Source organism: Marmota monax, unplaced genomic scaffold, assembly GCF_021218885.2.
Source record: "Marmota monax isolate L192 unplaced genomic scaffold, Marmota_monax_Labrador192_F-V1.1 WCK01_AAM20220418_F8-fsc00017, whole genome shotgun sequence".
NCBI lineage: Eukaryota > Metazoa > Chordata > Mammalia > Rodentia > Sciuridae > Marmota > Marmota monax.
In genome coordinates, this window is record NW_026695241.1 from 7,777,089 (window position 1) to 7,794,635 (window position 17,547).

Genomic DNA, 17,547 nt, shown 5'->3' on the forward strand with positions numbered 1-17,547 from the left:
AATGAATTACATAAACAGATAAAAGAAGAAGTTAAGCATCTTTATCAGGATATAGAGATTATAAAAAAAAATCAAACAATAATTCTAGAAATGAAGGAAACGATAAACCAAATTAAAAACTCAATTGAGAGTATCACTAACAGAGTGGAGCAAGTAGAAGCCAGAACGTCAGATAATGAAGACAAAATATATCATCTTGAAAAGAGCCTAGCCAACTCAGAAAGGCTGGTTAAAAATCACGAGAGAAACATCCAAAAGATATGGGATAACATAAAAAAACCAAACCTACGAGTCATCGGGATAGAAGAAGGTACAGAGATTCAAAACAAGGGAATGAGTAGCCTGCTGAATGAAATAATTACAGAAAACTTTCCAGAAATAAAAAAGGAAACGGATATACAAATTTTAGATGCATACAGGACACCTAGCACACAAAATCTCAGTAGACCAACGCCAAGACACATTGTTATGAAGATATCCAATATACAGAACAAAGAGAAAATATTAAAAGCTACAAGAGAAAGGAGGCAGATTACATTCAGGGGTAAACCAATAAGGTTAACAACGGATTTTTCATCACAGACGCCAAAAGCGAGAAGATCCTGGAACAACGTATTTCAAACACTGAAAGACAATGGATGCCAACCAAGAATTCTGTATCCAGCAAAATTAAGCTTCAGGTACAACAACGAAATAAAAATCTTTCATGATAAACAAAAGCTAAAAGAATTTGCAGCCAGAAAACCAGCATTGCAAAGCATCTTGAGCAAAACACTACACGAGGAAGAAATGAAAAACAATAACCAGAACCATCAGTGGGAAGTGCCTCTGTAAAGACAGAAGGCGGGGGGAAAGCTAATCATGGAGAAACAAACTAATTAAAAAAAAAGAAGAAGATAAATAATCAAACATGGCTGGAAGTACAAACCATATATCAATAGTAACTTTAAACGTTAATGGCTTAAACTCTCCAATAAAGCGACATAGGCTGGTAACATGGATTAAAAAAACAAATCCAACAATATACTGCCTCCAGGAGACACATCTGATTGGAAAAGACATACACAGGCTGAAGGTGAAAGGTTGGGAAAAAATATACCACACACACGGTCCTCGTAAGCAAGCAAGGGTGGCCATCCTCATATCGAATAAAATTGACTTCAAGACTAAGTTAATCAAAAGGGATAAGGAAGGACATTATATACTGTTAAAAGGAACCATTCACCAACAAGACATAACAATTATCAATATTTATGCACCAAATAATGGTGCTGCGACGTTCATAAAACAAATTCTCCTCAAGTTCAAGAATCAAATAGACCACAACACAATAATTATGAGTGACTTCAACACACCTCTCTCACCATTGGACAGATCCTCCAAACAAAAGTTGAATAAAGAAACTATAGAACTCAATATCACAATCAACAACCTAGACTTAACTGACATATATAGAATATATCAACCATCACCAAGTGGATATACTTTTTTCTCAGCAGCACATGGATCCTTCTCAAAAATAGACCATATATTATGCCATAGGGCAACCCTCAGTAAATATACAGGGGTGGAGATAATCCCATGCATTTTATCTGATCATAATGGAATGAAACTGGAAATCAATGATAAAAGAAGGAAGGAAAAATCCTACATCACATGGAAAATGAACAATATGTTACTGAATGATCAATGGGTTACAGAAGACATAAAGGAGGAAATCAAAAAATTCTTAGAGATAAATGAAAATACAGACACAACATATCGGAATCTATGGGACACAATGAAAGCAGTTTTAAGAGGGAAATTCATCGCCTGGAGGTCATTCCTCAAAAAAAGGAAAAACCAACAAATAAATGAGCTCACACTTCATCTCAAAGCCCTAGAAAAGGAAGAGCAAAACAACAGCAAATGTAGCAGAAGGCAAGAAATAATTAAAATCAGAGCGGAAATCAACAAAATTGAAACAAAAGAAACTATTGAAAAAATTAACAAAACTAAAAGTTGGTTCTTTGAAAAAATAAATAAGATCGACAGACCCTTAGCCATGCTAACGAAGAGAAGAAGAGAGAGAACTCGAATTACTAACATACGGGATGAAAAAGGCAATATCACAACAGACGCTACAGAAATACAGAAGACAATTAGAAATTATTTTGAAAACCTATATTCCAATAAAATAGAAGATAGTGAAGACATCAATAAATTCCTTAAGTCATATGATTTGCCCAGACTGAGTCAGGAGTATACTCACAACTTAAACAGACCAATATCAATAGATGAAATAGAAGAAGCAATCAAAAGACTTCCAACCAAGAAAAGCCCAGGACCCGATGGGTATACAGCGGAGTTTTACAAAACCTTTAAGGAAGAATTAATACCAATACTTTTCAAGTTATTTCAGGAAATAGAAAAAGAGGGAGCTCTGCCAAATTCATTCTATGAGGCCAACATCACCCTGATTCCGAAACCAGACAAAGACACCTCAAAGAAAGAAAACTACAGACCAATATCTCTGATGAACCTAGATGCAGAAATCCTCAATAAAATTCTGGCGAATCGGATACAAAGGCACATCAAAAAAATTGTGCACCATGATCAAGTAGGATTCATCCCTGGGATGCAAGGATGGTTCAATATACGGAAATCAATAAATGTTATTCACCACATCAATAGACTTAAAATAAGAACCATATGATCATCTCAATAGACGCAGAAAAAGCATTCGACAAAGTACAGCATCCCTTTATGTTCAAAACATTAGAAAAACTAGGAATAACAGGAACTTACCTCGACATAGTAAAAGCTATCTATGCTAAGCCTCAGGCTAGCATCATTCTCAATGGAGAAAAATTGAAGGCATTCCCCCTAAAATCTGGAACAAGACAGGGATGCCCTCTATCACCAGTTCTATTCAATATAGTTCTCGAAACACTGGCCAGAGCAATTAGACAGACGAAAGAAATTAAAGGCATAAAAATAGGAAAGGAAGAACTTAAATTATCACTATTTGCAGATGACATGATTCTATACCTAGAAGACCCAAAAGGGTCTACAAAAAAACTACTAGAACTAATAAATGAATTCAGCAAAGTGTCAGGATATAAAATCAACACGCATGAATCAAAGGCATTTCTGTATATCAGCGACAAAACTTCTGAAACGGAAATGAGGAAAAACACTCCATTCACAATATCCTCAAAAAAAAAAAAAGACTTGGGAATCAACCTAACAAAAGAGGTGAAGGATTTATACAATGAAAACTACAAAACCCTAAAAAGAGAAGTAGAAGAAGATCTTAGAAGATGGAAAAATATACCCTGTTCATGGATAGGCAGAACTAACATCATCAAAATGGCGATATTTCCAAAAGTTCTCTGTAGGTTTAATGCAATGCCAATCAAAATCCCAATGGCATTTCTTGTAGAAATAGATAAAGCAATCATGAAATTCATATGGAAAAATAAAAGACGCAGAATAGCAAAAGCAATTCTAAGCAGGAAGTGTGAATCAGGTGGTATAGCGACACCAGATTTAAAACTATATTACAGAGTAATAGTAACAAAAATAGCATGGTACTGGTACCAAAACAGGCGGGTGGACCAATGGTACAGAATAGAGGACACAGAGACTAATCCACAAAGCTACAACTATCTTATATTTGATAAAGGAGCTAAAAGCATGCAATGGAGGGAGGATAGCATCTTCAACAAATGGTGTTGGGAAAACTGGAAATCCATATGCAACAAAATGAAACTGAATCCCCTCCTTTCGCCATGCACAAAAGTTAACTCAAAGTGGATCAAGGAGCTAGATATCAAATCAGAGACTCTACGTCTGATAGAAGAAAAAGTTGGCTCCGATCTACATATTGTGGGGTCAGGCTCCAAATTCCTTAATAGGACACCTATAGCACAAAAGTTAATAACAAGAATCAACAAATGGGACTTACTTAAACTGAAAAGTTTTTTCTCAGCAAGAGAAACAATAAGAGAAGTAAATAGGGAGCCTACATCATGGGAACAAATTTTTACTCCTCACACTTCAGATAGAGCCCTAATATCCAGAGTATACAAAGAACTCAAAAAATTAAACAATAAGAAAACAAATAACCCAATCAACAAATGGGCCAAAGACCTGAACAGACACTTCTCAGAGGAGGACATACAGTCAATCAACAAGTACATGAAAAAATGCTCACCATCACTAGCAGTCAGAGAAATGCAAATCAAAACCACCCTAAGATACCATCTCACTCCAGTAAGATTGGCAGCCATTATGAAGTCAAACAACAACAAGTGCTGGAGAGGATGTGGGGAAAAGGGTACTCTTGTACATTGCTGGTGGGACTGCAAACTGGTGCAGCCAATTTGGAAAGCAGTATGGAGATTCTTGGGAAAGCTGGGAATGGAACCACCATTTGACCCAGCTATTGCCCTTCTCGGACTATTCCCTGAAGACCTTAAAAGAGCGTACTACAGGGATACTGCTACATCGATGTTCATAGCAGCACAATTCACAATCGCTAGACTGTGGAACCAACCCAGATTCCCTTCAATAGATGAATGGATAAAAAAAATGTGGCATTTATACACAATGGAGTATTATACAGCACTAAAAAATGACAAAATCATGGAATTTGCAGGGAAATGGATGGCACTAGAGCAGATTATGCTTAGTGAAGCTAGCCAATCCCTAAAAAACAAATACCAAATGTCTTCTTTGATATAATGAGAGCAACTAAGAACAGAGCAGGGAGGAAGAGCAGGAAGAAAAGATTAACATTAAACAATTACATGAGGTGGGAGGGAAAGGGAGAGAAAAGGGAAATTGCATGGTAATGGAGGGAGATCCTCATTGTTATACAAAATTACATATAAGAGGTTGTGAGGGGAATGGGAAAATAAACAAGGAGAGAAATGAATTACAGTAGATGGGTTAGAGAGAGAAGATGGGAGGGGAGGGGAGGGGGGATAGTAGAGGATAGGAAAGGTAGCAGAATACAACAGTTACTAATAGGGCATTATGTAAAAATGCAGATGTGTAACCGACGTGATTCTGCAATCTGTATTTGGGGTAAAATTGGGAGTTCAAAACCCACTTGAATCAAATGTATGAAATATGATATGTCAAGAGCTTTGTAATGTTTTGAACAACCAATAAAAAAAAAAAAAAGAGTCCGTGGAGTCTTCTGAACAAGGGATAGGGGTGGGGAATAAAAGAGGAGGAAAAAAAAAAGCCCAATCAAGAACACATATGGGGCTGGAGTTGTGGCTCAGTGGTAGAGTGCTCGCCTACCACTGGGGCACTGGTTTTGAACCTCAGTACCACATGAATGTAAAATACAGATATTGTATCCACCTAAAACTTAAAAATAAATATTTTTTTAAAAAGAACACATACTAAATATATAATAAGGACTTCCTGAATAATATTATATTAAATTTTTTCTGCAAGAACTAGTAGACTGAGAATCTATAAAACCAAGCCAACTAATGATTTGTTTTTCTATTAATATTTAATTTCACTTGTGACATGTAATAACAAAGATGAATGTTCAGATTTTGGTTGTCAATTTAGATATTACACAGTAATTTTCTCTTTTTAGGTAGAAAAAATTAGTTGGGCATCATGGACAAGTGTGCTTGGTCTATGCTGTGAGGGAATTTGGCCAGTAATTGGAGAAGTCACAGATGTAACTGCCTCTTGCCTCACCAGTGACAGAATGGTCCTAGCTACAGGCGATGATTTGGGATTCGTGAAGTTATTTAAATATCCTGCTAAAGTATGTATTTTTCTTTAATTTTCCTAATGATCGTAATTATGAAAACGATTAAGATAATGTTCCTTCATAGTATTTCATCCTATTGTAATAGGAATAATACATGTGTAAAATGTAATGTTATACCACAAAAAGTTCAGAATTATGTTTCCTATTCTTGGAACCATATTATTTTTATCTAGAATAAGTATTATAATCTATGATTCTGTGCCTGAAGTTATATATTATATTTTACAGATTTTTTTAGTATTGAATAATGTAAATTTCCTTTTTAAAAACCCATTCCTTTTATTCCCAATATTAAATTAAGCTATTTAACTATTTTCATTATTTATAAATAAATAAACACAAGGTCCATCAATAACTAAAAAAGAAATTTTAAAAAAGAGAATAATATAAACTATATGTATGGCTTTTAAAGAGACAATGTTTTAACCAAATACTAAATACTAAATCCCCCCATAAAATTAAAATAAACAACAGTGATTTAATGTGATTAATGATGTTTTATTGAAACCAAACTATACAGATTCTTTGGAGCTCTCTGTGTCTATGTTATGTTATGTGATTGCTCAATTCTTATTTCACTTTCCCATATTCAAACTACTGCAAAATGTTAGGCTTCTGTTTAGCACAAAAGTAAAATTTATGTACCAAAGCCAATAAACGCCTGCCTGCTTACCTTCTCTTCCTCCCTCCCTTCTTTCTACTGGTCATTGAACCCAGCGCACTCTACCCCACTGAGCTACATCCCCAGCCCTTTTTATTTTTCATTTTGAAATGAGTCTTGTTAAATTGCCCAGGCTGGGCTTTCTATTTCAGCCTCCTGAGGAGCTGGGATTACAAGTATGCACTACCATGCCCACTTCAGATGTATTTATTTCTTAATTCACATAAATTAAGTTATATATTATAATCTAGCACCAACAAGAACATAAACATAAATTTGAAATAATGCATCAAATCATTTTGATATTCAGTTCATTTTTAAAATTTTATTATTATTTTTTATTTATATATAACAGCAGAATGCATTACAATTCTTATCACATAATATATACCACAATTTTTCATATCTATGGTTGTATACAAAGTATATTCACACCAATTCATTTCTTCATACATGTACTTTGGATAATAATGATCATCACATTCCACCATCGTTTCTAACCCCATGCCCCCTCCCTACCCCTCCAACCCTTCTGCCCTATCTAGAGTTCGTCTGTTGCTTCCATGCTCCCTCTCCCTATTCCACTATGAATCAGCCTCCTTATATCAGAGAAAACATTCAGCATTTGGTTATTTGGGATTGGCTAAATTCACTTAGCATTCATTAACTTCCCGACTCCATCCATTTACCTGCAAATGCCATGATCTTATTCTCTTTTATTGCTGAGTAATATTCCATTGTGTATATATGCCACATTTTTTAAATCCATCTATTGAAGGGCACTTAGTTTGGTTCCATAGTTGAGCTGTTGTGAATTGTGCTGCTACAAACATTGATGTGGATGTGTCCCTGCAGTATGCTGTTTTTAAGACCTTTGAGTATAGACCGAGGAGAGGGATAGCTGGGTCAAATGGTGGTTCCATTCCCAATATTCCAAGAAATCTCCATACTGCTTTCCATATTGGCTGCACCAATTTGCAGTCCCAACAGCTATGTATGAGTGTACCCTTTTCTCCATATCCTCGCCAACGCTTATTGTTGTTTGTCTTCATAATAGCTGCTATTCTGACTGGAGTGATCTATGCTAAGCCCCAGGCCAACATCATTCTAAATGGAGAAAAATTGAAGACATTCCCTCTAAAAACTGGAACAAGACAGGGATGCCCTCTTTTATCACTTCTATTTAACATAATTATTTTTGTAAGAGAGAGAATTTTTTATTTTTTATTTTTTTTAGTTTTCGGTGGACACAACATCTTTATTTTTTTATTTTTATGTGGTGCTGAGGATCGAACCCAGCGCCCGCATATGCCAGGCAAGTGCGCTACCGCTTGAGCCACATCCCCAGCCCTTAACATAATTCTTGAAACACTGGCCAGAGCAATTAGACACACGAAAGAAATTAAAGGGCTACACATAGGAAAAGAAGAACTCGAATTAGCACTATTTGCTGATGATATGATTCTATACCTAGAATACCCTAAAAGTTCCATCAGAAAACTTCTAGAACTGGTAAATGAATTCAGCAAAATAGCAGGATATAAAATCAACACCCATAAATCAAAGGCATTTCTGTATACCAGTGATAAATCCACAGAAATGGAAACAAGGAAAACCATCCCATTTTCAATAGCCTCAAAAAAATAAAAATAAAATACTTAGGAATCAACTTAACGAAAGAGGTGAAAGATCTGTATAATGAAAATTCCAGAACCCTAAAGAAAGAAGTCAAAGAAGACCTTAGGAGATGGAAAGATCTACCTTGCTCTTGGATAGGCAGAATTAATATTATTAAAATGACCATACTTCCAAAAGCACTATACAGTTTTAATGCAATTCTGATCAAAATCTCAATGACATTCCTCATAGAAATAGAAAAAGCAATCATGAAATTCATCTGGAAAAATAAGAGACCCAGAATAGCTAAAGCAATCATTAGCAGGAAGAATGAAGCAGGTGGCATCACTATACCAGACCTTAACCTATACTACAGAGCAATAGTAACAAAAATGACATGGTATTGGCACCAAAACAGACTGGTAGACCAATGGTACAGAATAGAGGACACAGAGAGTAACCCTCAAAATTACATTAATTTACATTAGACAAAGGTGCCAAGAACATGCATTGGAGAAAAGATAGCCTTTTCAACAGATGGTGCTGGGAAAACTGGAAATCCATATGCAACAAAATGAAATTAAACCCCTATCTCTCACCATGCATAAAACTCAACTCAAAATGGATCAAGGACTTAGGAATAAAACCAGGGACCCTGCGTCTAATAGAAGAAAAAGTAGGCCCTAATCTCCATCATGTGGGATTAGGCCCCAACTTCCTTAATAAGACTCCTATAGAACAAAAATTAAAATGAAGAAGCAATAAATGGGATGGACTCAAACTAAAAAGTTTCTTCTCAGCAAAAGAAACAATCTGTGAGGTGAATAGACAGCTTATATCTTGGGAGCAAATCTTTACCGCTCACACATCAGATAGAGCACTAATCTCTAGGATATATAAAGAATTCAAAAAGTTAAACACCAAAAAAACAAATAACCCAATCAATAAATGGGCCAAGGACATGAACAGACACTTCTCAGAAGATGATGAACAATCAGTCAACAAATACATGAAAAAACATTCATCATCGAGATATTAGAGAAACTCAATTCATTATGATACTCTGTTCATAACACCCATATTATTTTTTGTAGATCAGCACTGAAATGAAGACACAGGCTTAAAACTCATAGGAGGGCTGAGGTTCTGGCTTAATGGTAGAGCCAGCATGCGTGAGGCACCACATAAAAATAAATAAATGAAGATATTGTGTTCATTTACAACTAAAAATATTTTAAAAATAAAAACCTCCAGGGAAACTCAGATATTCAAAAACGCTACATAGAGCCTACTTTAGATACATATATGAGCTAGAACCTTAGTAGATTAAGAACATTCTATTAAGACAGTTATCAGTCAGAAACTTCATTCCAGCATTCCAAATGATGTAGATCCTTTAGGAATAAGTTTAGGATACTGGTCTACAGATTCCTTCCTTCTTCACCCCAATGCTAATAAATCTACATAACAATTATTTTTAATACATATATTTCTCCATATAATATACTGTATTAACTATATTGTTACTCCATTGAACAGTTGAGGTATTTAAATTTTACTGCTATAAGTAAATAATATGATAAGTATTTTTCACATACGTAGCATGTTCTTAGCATAGATATCCAAAAGGCAGATTAGTGAGACAAAAGTACAAACAGGATCTGTGTATTTATCTTAGTGATAGAGTACTTGGCTAGCATGTGCAAGCCCTGGGTTTGATTCTCAGCAGTGCCAAATATATGTATGTATTTTTTTAATGCTTTTAATGCGGTATACCACATTGGTTTCCAAAAAAGTTAATTGTACTAGCAATGTGTGAAACTACTAGTTTCATCCTGTCCTCACCAGGTTTGGGAATTGTTACTTTTATTTAATTGGTTAAATATTAAAGTATTTAATTGGTTAAAACATTTTTCTCTTTAGCACACTTGTTATTTTTTTATTCTAGGGTATTTCAATATTTTCTTGTGTTTTTATTTATGTTGCATTTGGAATGACTGATTTCAAAACATATATTAAGGAAAATTAAATATAACTAAAAATATAATTAGTTCAGAAATATAATTACAATTTTTCAAATAATGAAACTTCTCAGAAAAAGTTTGCATTTTTATTATCTCTAGGGAAAATTTGGAAAATTTAAGAGGTATGTGGCCCATAGCACACATGTCACAAATGTTCGCTGGACTTATGATGACAGCATGTTGGTGACCCTAGGAGGTGCAGATATGTCTTTAATGGTATGGACAAATGAGATGGAAAGTTATCGAGAAAGAAGGCCTTGTGATAGTGAGGAATCTGATGTAGATTCCGAAGAAGGTGGAGGTATGTCATTTAAAACATTTTAACAGAAACATATAAAAAATACAGCACTGATTTAAACTATAGAATTTAAAGTAATAATAATACTTTAATAACTGTGGTATTGGGGCTGGGGATGTGGCTCAAGTGGTAGCACGCTCGCCTAGCATGCGTGAGGCACTGGGTTCAATTCTCAGCACCACATAAAAATAAAATAAAGATATTGTGTCCACCTAAAAACTAAAAAATGAATATTTAAAAAATAATTGTGGTATTGGTGTTTTTGGTTAGTTTTATACAAAAATTGGCTTTATAATTCAAGAATAGCAGACTGGCAAGTATTAATACTTAGCTATTCTTCATCTACAAATGTAAGACAACCATACTTTAAATAAATACTATTAAAATGAATTTTATATATTTGAACTTTATATTTTAAAACATTTTTCTTAATGTACTAATAATACTAGCTCATTATATAAAATATATTTTGCAATAAAGAATAAACACAGACTTTATAATTCAACCACTCAAAGTTAATCTCTGTAAACAATTGGGGTTTATCCTAAGGTATATGTGCATTTGTAAACATAATTTTTTTAACATGAACTTGTAGCTTTTTTTTTTTCCTTTTTGGTACTGGGGATTGAACCCAAGGGCACTTCACTTTAACATTAACCTACATCCCCAACCATTTTTATTGATTATTTTGGGTTTTTTTTTTTTTGGTTTTTTTTTTATACCAGGGATTGAACTCAGGGGCTCTTAACCACTGAGACATCCCCAGACCTTTTTTTAATTTTATTTAGAAATAGGGTGGAACTAAGTTTCTTAGAACCTCAATAAGTTGCTGAGGCTGGCTTTGAATTTGGAATCCTGCTGCCTCAGCCTCCCCAGCAGCTGGATTTACAGATGTGTGCCACTGCACCCAGCTTTATTTATTATTTTGAGACAGACTCTGATGAATTACTAAGGATCTTGATAAGTTATAGAGTCTAGCCTCAAATTTGTGATCCTCCTGCCTCAGCCTCCCATGTTGCTGGGATTATAGGTATGCATCATTGCACATGGCCTATAGCTTGCTATTATCTCTTAGTGATATTTAAAAAACATCATTATGTGGCTGGGGATATGGCTAAGTGGTAGAATGCTATGCCTAGCTTGCATGAGGCCCTGGGTTTGATCCCCAGCACTAAAAAATATATTTATATATAAAATATTTTACTACTTAATTTTTGCTGGATGCATATTCCATAATTTGATTATGGCACAATTTACTTGACATTGGACATCATTATATCTAAATTACAAGATCACAATTGATCTCAGTTATCACTTAAAGAATAACTTTATATTTTGATGGTAGGCTATGATAGTGATGTTACAAGGGAGAATGAAATTACTTATACCGTCAGAGCCTTATCAACAAATATTCGCCCAATGTTTGGAACCAAGCCTCATTTGCAACAGAAAGAACCTTCAGCTGATGAGAGGTAACAATAAAGTTTAAAATTAAATGAAAGAAAAGATACTTGTATTAAAATTAAATTTGTTATTTAACTAAATGTGTTTCCTACAAATATTAAATATCAGTGATATTCTTGCTTTATTTGGTTGCCAGAACTCTTACAAAATGTTTGTCCTTAAATACTTTTTTAAAAATATTTTTTAGTTGTCAATGGACCTTTATTTTATTTATTGATATGTGGTGCTGAGAATCAAACCCATTGTCTCACACATGCTAGGCAAGCACTCTGCCACTGAGCCACAACCCCAGCCCCCTTAAATACTTTATGGTGTTAACAGTGTCTTTTCAAGTAGTTTGGAGAATGTTGCCATATATGTAGAAAGTTTATATGATTAAAGTAACCTTTTACTTGCCAAGTGTGTTAAATATATTTGATGACATTGGGGAAGATAATAAAATTGAATCCAGTGCCCAGAACCTTGTAGGAAGCATGTGTGCAGAGACATGGCCTTTTTTTAAATGGCCCATCTATCAACATGCCCTTAATTGAGGGTTGACAACATTTCAAAAATTTTTCAAAAAATGGCAGGTTGAAGTATAGCTTGTTTTTAAAGGGAATTATTGATCTTGGTTTAGAATCAGTAAATTAAAAATAAGGATATATACACAGAAGTTTTATTGGAAAATAACTTTTAAATAATGTCTCTGAGCTAGATGAGCTAGATGAGAGAAACTGTGAACCTAATGGTTTTTAAATCAAAGATGGAAAGCAGTAAAGAGACATATGAGGGCTGGGAACGTAGCCCACTTGTCTAGCGCATATGAGGCCCTGGGTTCCATCCCCAGGAACGCCCACCCCCCCCCACACACACACACACACAAAAGGCAATATGGCATGGACTTCAAAAGTGGAGCGGTTTTAAGAAATGATGAAGGAATAGATTATCAGAAACAGAAGTGAGAAATGAAGGAGTGAAAGCTGAGAACATCAGTGACTTCTGAAGAAAGCTGTGACAAGGAAAATATTATTATAAGAAACTAGTAAGAGTATTTGAGGGAAAAACTAAAAATGAAACCTATGAATTTAATATTCAGGGAAAGGGATAAAGTAAAAGGCATGTGATGTACCTTAATGATGGGGGAGAGGACAACTAGAGATTTTGATGAGCTGACTAATCCCAGCATCCCAGGAAGTCTAGGTGCAATATTGAGGCTATGACACCTTCTAAGCTCCTATTCAAGGTACTCAGTTTGCTGTAGGATACCTCAGATAACTGTACGGGGAGGTCAGGAAAAGGTAGAGAGTAATCATTTTGTTATGCATAAAGAGGCAAAGTATAAAAGAATGTGTAGGAATGTTATCATGACAAAATCTAAATACTTGTATAAAATTCTAGATAGAAGCAGCTGGGTAGAAAGAGCATCACACAATGCAAAGGACATGGATTTTGGAGCCAGACAATTGGGCTAACATACTCATTTTTATCATTTACCAGTTGTATAACCTTGAAAAGTCTTCATTCTTTCTGAACCTCAGTTTCCTAAGTGGCAAAATGAGCACTATAATTCCTCATTTATGGATTATTTCAAGGTTGATATGAAATAATATACATCAATCATTAAGATAGTAGGTCTTCACCAATGGCATCCTCACCTTGGAATGAAATACAGAGTAACCTGAGGAGATAGTTAAATACTGAAACACTGTTTTTCTTTGTTTTTTAATTAAATATTCACAAAGTAATGAGCACTATGTATTTCTTTATTAATTAGAGGAATACATATAAATATGTAAATGTGAATGTTCTTAAGTAGAATATTGCAGAATAATGCTTACTACTATTACTTAATGAAAACCAAACATCCCAAGTAATGAGAAGTGAGAAGTGTTTTATAGGGAGGAAGAACTGTAGACATTCTCATAAATCTCTTCCATATGTTCTGTTGATTTTTTTAAAAGAAAAAAATTATTAGAGAAGTTTGGTATGTGACCTAATTTGAATCTGTATGCCATCATTCCTGGTAAAACACTTCAATTTAAATTTCCTTCCTCAGTGCTGAAATGACCACATTCTGACTGGTGGAAATTATTTTCCTGTTCCTGAAGAATGAGTAACACTGTTGTAACTGTAATCAGCAAAGATTTTTGAAGTTAAATTTTTTACAGATTACTTTTTGAAATTGTTTCACATTTTGTTCTCAATTTTTTTTTACAAAGTCAGTTCTGCTAAATTCTCATAAAAATGATGAGACAGAGATCATTAATGTAATCACAAGAGAAGTTGTTCTTACAAAATGATAGAATCAAAGGGGATAAAAAGTAAGACATATTTCTTTGGGCCATTTTTAAATATATTACTAAGGAGATAATACAGTCTATGTAAATAATTTTCAGTACTTTAAATAAAATCTATTATTGTCATCAAATGTGAAACAACATTTTTAAATGATTAAAACAAACACATATCAAATACCTTATCTTCTTTAATGGAAATTGTTTTGATGACAACTAATAACTTCTCTGGTTGATATTTCTGTAGATTTTTTTTCTCTAAGTAATTTTAATAATTTTGTTTTTTTTCTTTTATTAAATGTTTTTGTAGCAAATCTTATCTATCTGAAGGAATTCATTTTGGTCAAATTCCCAATATTTTTAATAAAAACATTCAAAATAATGTGACATAAAATTTAGGCATTTTTGTATTTCCTTATGTTTCTATTGATATGTTACTTTTACTATATTTACTAAACTGCTATAATTATTCCTTATAATTTTCATGTGTTTCCCTTCTTTTTTCCTTTAATTCCTTTCAAAGGCAGGGTATAGTAAGGTAAGTGTTTTATGAAAGAACAGTTTTCACTCAAATATTTACTCTTCATTCTATTTTGATCTTTATAGTATTTTCCCTATGAACTAATTAACTATATTTGTCAATAAACAATTAAAAAATGAAATAGGACAAATCCAACAAGGGAGTTATATTTTTAGATACAGTAAATGGTTGGTATTATGAAGGTCTTCATTGTGATTATTTAGTTTTACAATAATGTTCTATATAACTTTACATTTTCCTTAACTTTCAGAGGCTCATAAAAAAAACAGCTATACATATTTATCAGTGAGAGATTATTCAGTTTATAAATCTGTTATCTTCATTTAATAAACATTTACTCTACCCTTTAAAATAGGATAATATAGTATATTTGTATATTTAATAAAATGGCCTGAATAAGACAGAATCAGGGGGTGCTTTTATAGCTACCTTCAGTGAGATGAAAATGTCCTCAGAGAGCTTCTGAAATGGGACATTATAGAAATTAATAGTCAAATTTTATAAGTAAAAAAATTAACACTAGAAAAATGTTGGGAGATAAGGATGAAAACAGTAGATTTGAGATCAGATTATACATACTCACAAATAGTAGGCACTCCTGAATATTTGATGGCATGAATTAATTATCTGTGAAATTCTGTGTTTTAAGCAAGGTAATGTGCAAAGATGAGTTCAGAGTATGATACACCCTTTAAGGAGGCCCACATAGTCTTATATTATTTTGACAGCAATGAAGTATACAGATCTAGCCTCATACATACCCTAGCTTCATCAGTATCAATCTCTGCATTGAAGGGGATACTGAGAGTTGACAGTGGTGTAGTAGAAAACACATGATGAAAGAAAGTTGGGAGGCCACTAAATATGAAGAATAATCTGCGGATCACTTATTTCAAAACAAGAAATTAAGTAGAGATATAATTGCTGTCTTACACCCTGTCACAAGCAGGATTCATGCACTTTAGTTGACCATTTGTCATGAGTGCTTATAAAGCCATGTTCTAAATGTGTAAAGAAGACTCCTGATTTCAGAGAGAGGGTGGATGAAATGACTTCCAATTCTGTTACAGTTATTACACTATTAAGGGAAGTTTAAAAAAATATTTACTAGAAAAATCCCAAATCCAGCGTGGTCCTGAGTTATTCATTCTTTTTGTGTGAATTTGCTGACTGGGGAAATCTCTTAGCTCAAAATAAGGGGCTCCTCAGGCAGTTTCTTTCAAAGAAGTTCCAGTGCTACCAGCCCTTTAAGTTGGTTAAGATTTTATTCCCATTTTTTTATATTTATTTTTTAGTAGTAGTTGGATACAATATCTTTATTTTATGTATTTACCCTTTTATGTCGTGCTGAGGACCAAACCCAGGGCCTTGTGCGTGCTTCTAGGCAAGCACTCTACCACTGAGCCACCATCCCAGCCCTTTATTTCCCATTTTAAGAACAAAAATAAGCTTAAATGTTTTGTTTGAAAGTCATATTATACAATCTGAATAAGAAAAAAAATAAGAGAGCTGGGGGTTGTGTCTCAGTGGTAAAGCTCTTGCCTCAAACACGTGAGGCACTGGGTTTGATCCTCAGCGCCACATAAAAATAAATAAACAAAATAAGGATATTTAAAAAAAAATAAGAATGGCAAGCTTTAAAGTTTATAACATAGAACATGTTGCATTCTACTTTTTCACCTTTCTTCTGATTTCCCTGCCATTAATGTCATAACTGAATCTTATTATGCAGTAATAAAATTGAAGCAACAGGCCTTTCATATAATCAGAAGAGTTTATCTTCATTAAATTGATTTTAAAAACTTTAGTACTTTAGGTATTTTATGAGTTTTTTAAACTCAAATTTGTGTTGTAATCTTTTTTCTTTTTTTTTAATCTGCTGCTGAAAAGAGGTTCCAGGTAATCTTCTCTTTGTCATGCTCACAAGGCCTGATTTTTTGTTTTTATCATCCTTTATATGTAGCATTAATGAGCTCAAGTTCTTGGTGTTCTTTACCTCTATTCATAGTTTTCCACATTTTTCCCCTTTGGAACTAATATCCCTGAAATGAATAGAATCTTTTGAGGGGCAGAGCAAGTACAGGGATTGAACTTGGGGGCACTCTACCACTGAGCCATATCCCCAGCCCTATTGTATTTTATTTAGAGACAGGGTCTCACTGAGTTGCTTAGCGCCTCACTTTATGAGGCTGGCTTTGAACTCTCAATCTTCCTGCCTCAGCCTCCTAAGCTACTGGGATTACAGGCATGCACCACCACACCCAGCTTAGAATCTTAATTATTGGATTTACACTATATCAGTAACTACTAAAACTTGATGCATTCAACTCATATAATTTTACAAGTGGTTTACAGTATTACATGCTAATGTAATAAGCATTAAAATATGCTTAATTGTTCTGAAGGGTTGCATAGATGAATTATCTGTTTATTGCTTGAATTAACAACTAAAGCTGTCATACTAACATTGAATAAAGTTCACCAACAGAATTGACTTAAAAGAAAAAACCAAAGTTCCTATCTACTAGATCCTAATAGAAGTAGTTTTAAATATTTTATTTTATGAAGGTTTGAAACCAAAATTTCTGTGATAACTTGTAATGTTGTTTATATATTCCTTATAAGGGCATTTACTTTTTATGATACCAATTAGTTATGCTTATATATTCTGCATGCTGTTTCACTTTACATATGAAAATCTCCATTTGTTTTATATTATGTGTAAAATATAACACTTCACTTTCTTTTTTTAATTGTATAACTTGACAATTTTGAAATGCAAATATATTTGAAAATATTTTATTTTAGGAGACTTATTTATAAATTTCGGAATTTTTTTCCATAAGAAAGTTAATTTGCATTATTTTCTGATTTGGTT

General features: G+C 33.7%; 1 protein-coding gene across 5 annotated transcripts in view; it reads left to right on the forward strand.

Moving 5' to 3' along the window:
* Eml5 (EMAP like 5) overlaps positions 1–17,547 on the forward strand; it is a 190,995-nt gene that overhangs the window by 142,859 nt on the left and 30,589 nt on the right. For 4 of the 5 annotated variants that reach the window (XM_046440696.2, XM_046440697.2, XM_058577794.1 and 1 more), the window contains exons 25-27: positions 5,606–5,782; positions 10,190–10,391; positions 11,734–11,860. In XM_046440696.2, the coding sequence (XP_046296652.1) occupies positions 5,606–5,782; positions 10,190–10,391; positions 11,734–11,860 (506 nt within the window). The remainder of the gene's footprint in view (positions 1–5,605; positions 5,783–10,189; positions 10,392–11,733; positions 11,861–17,547) is intronic. The other variant, XR_006851029.2, reaches the window with a different exon arrangement.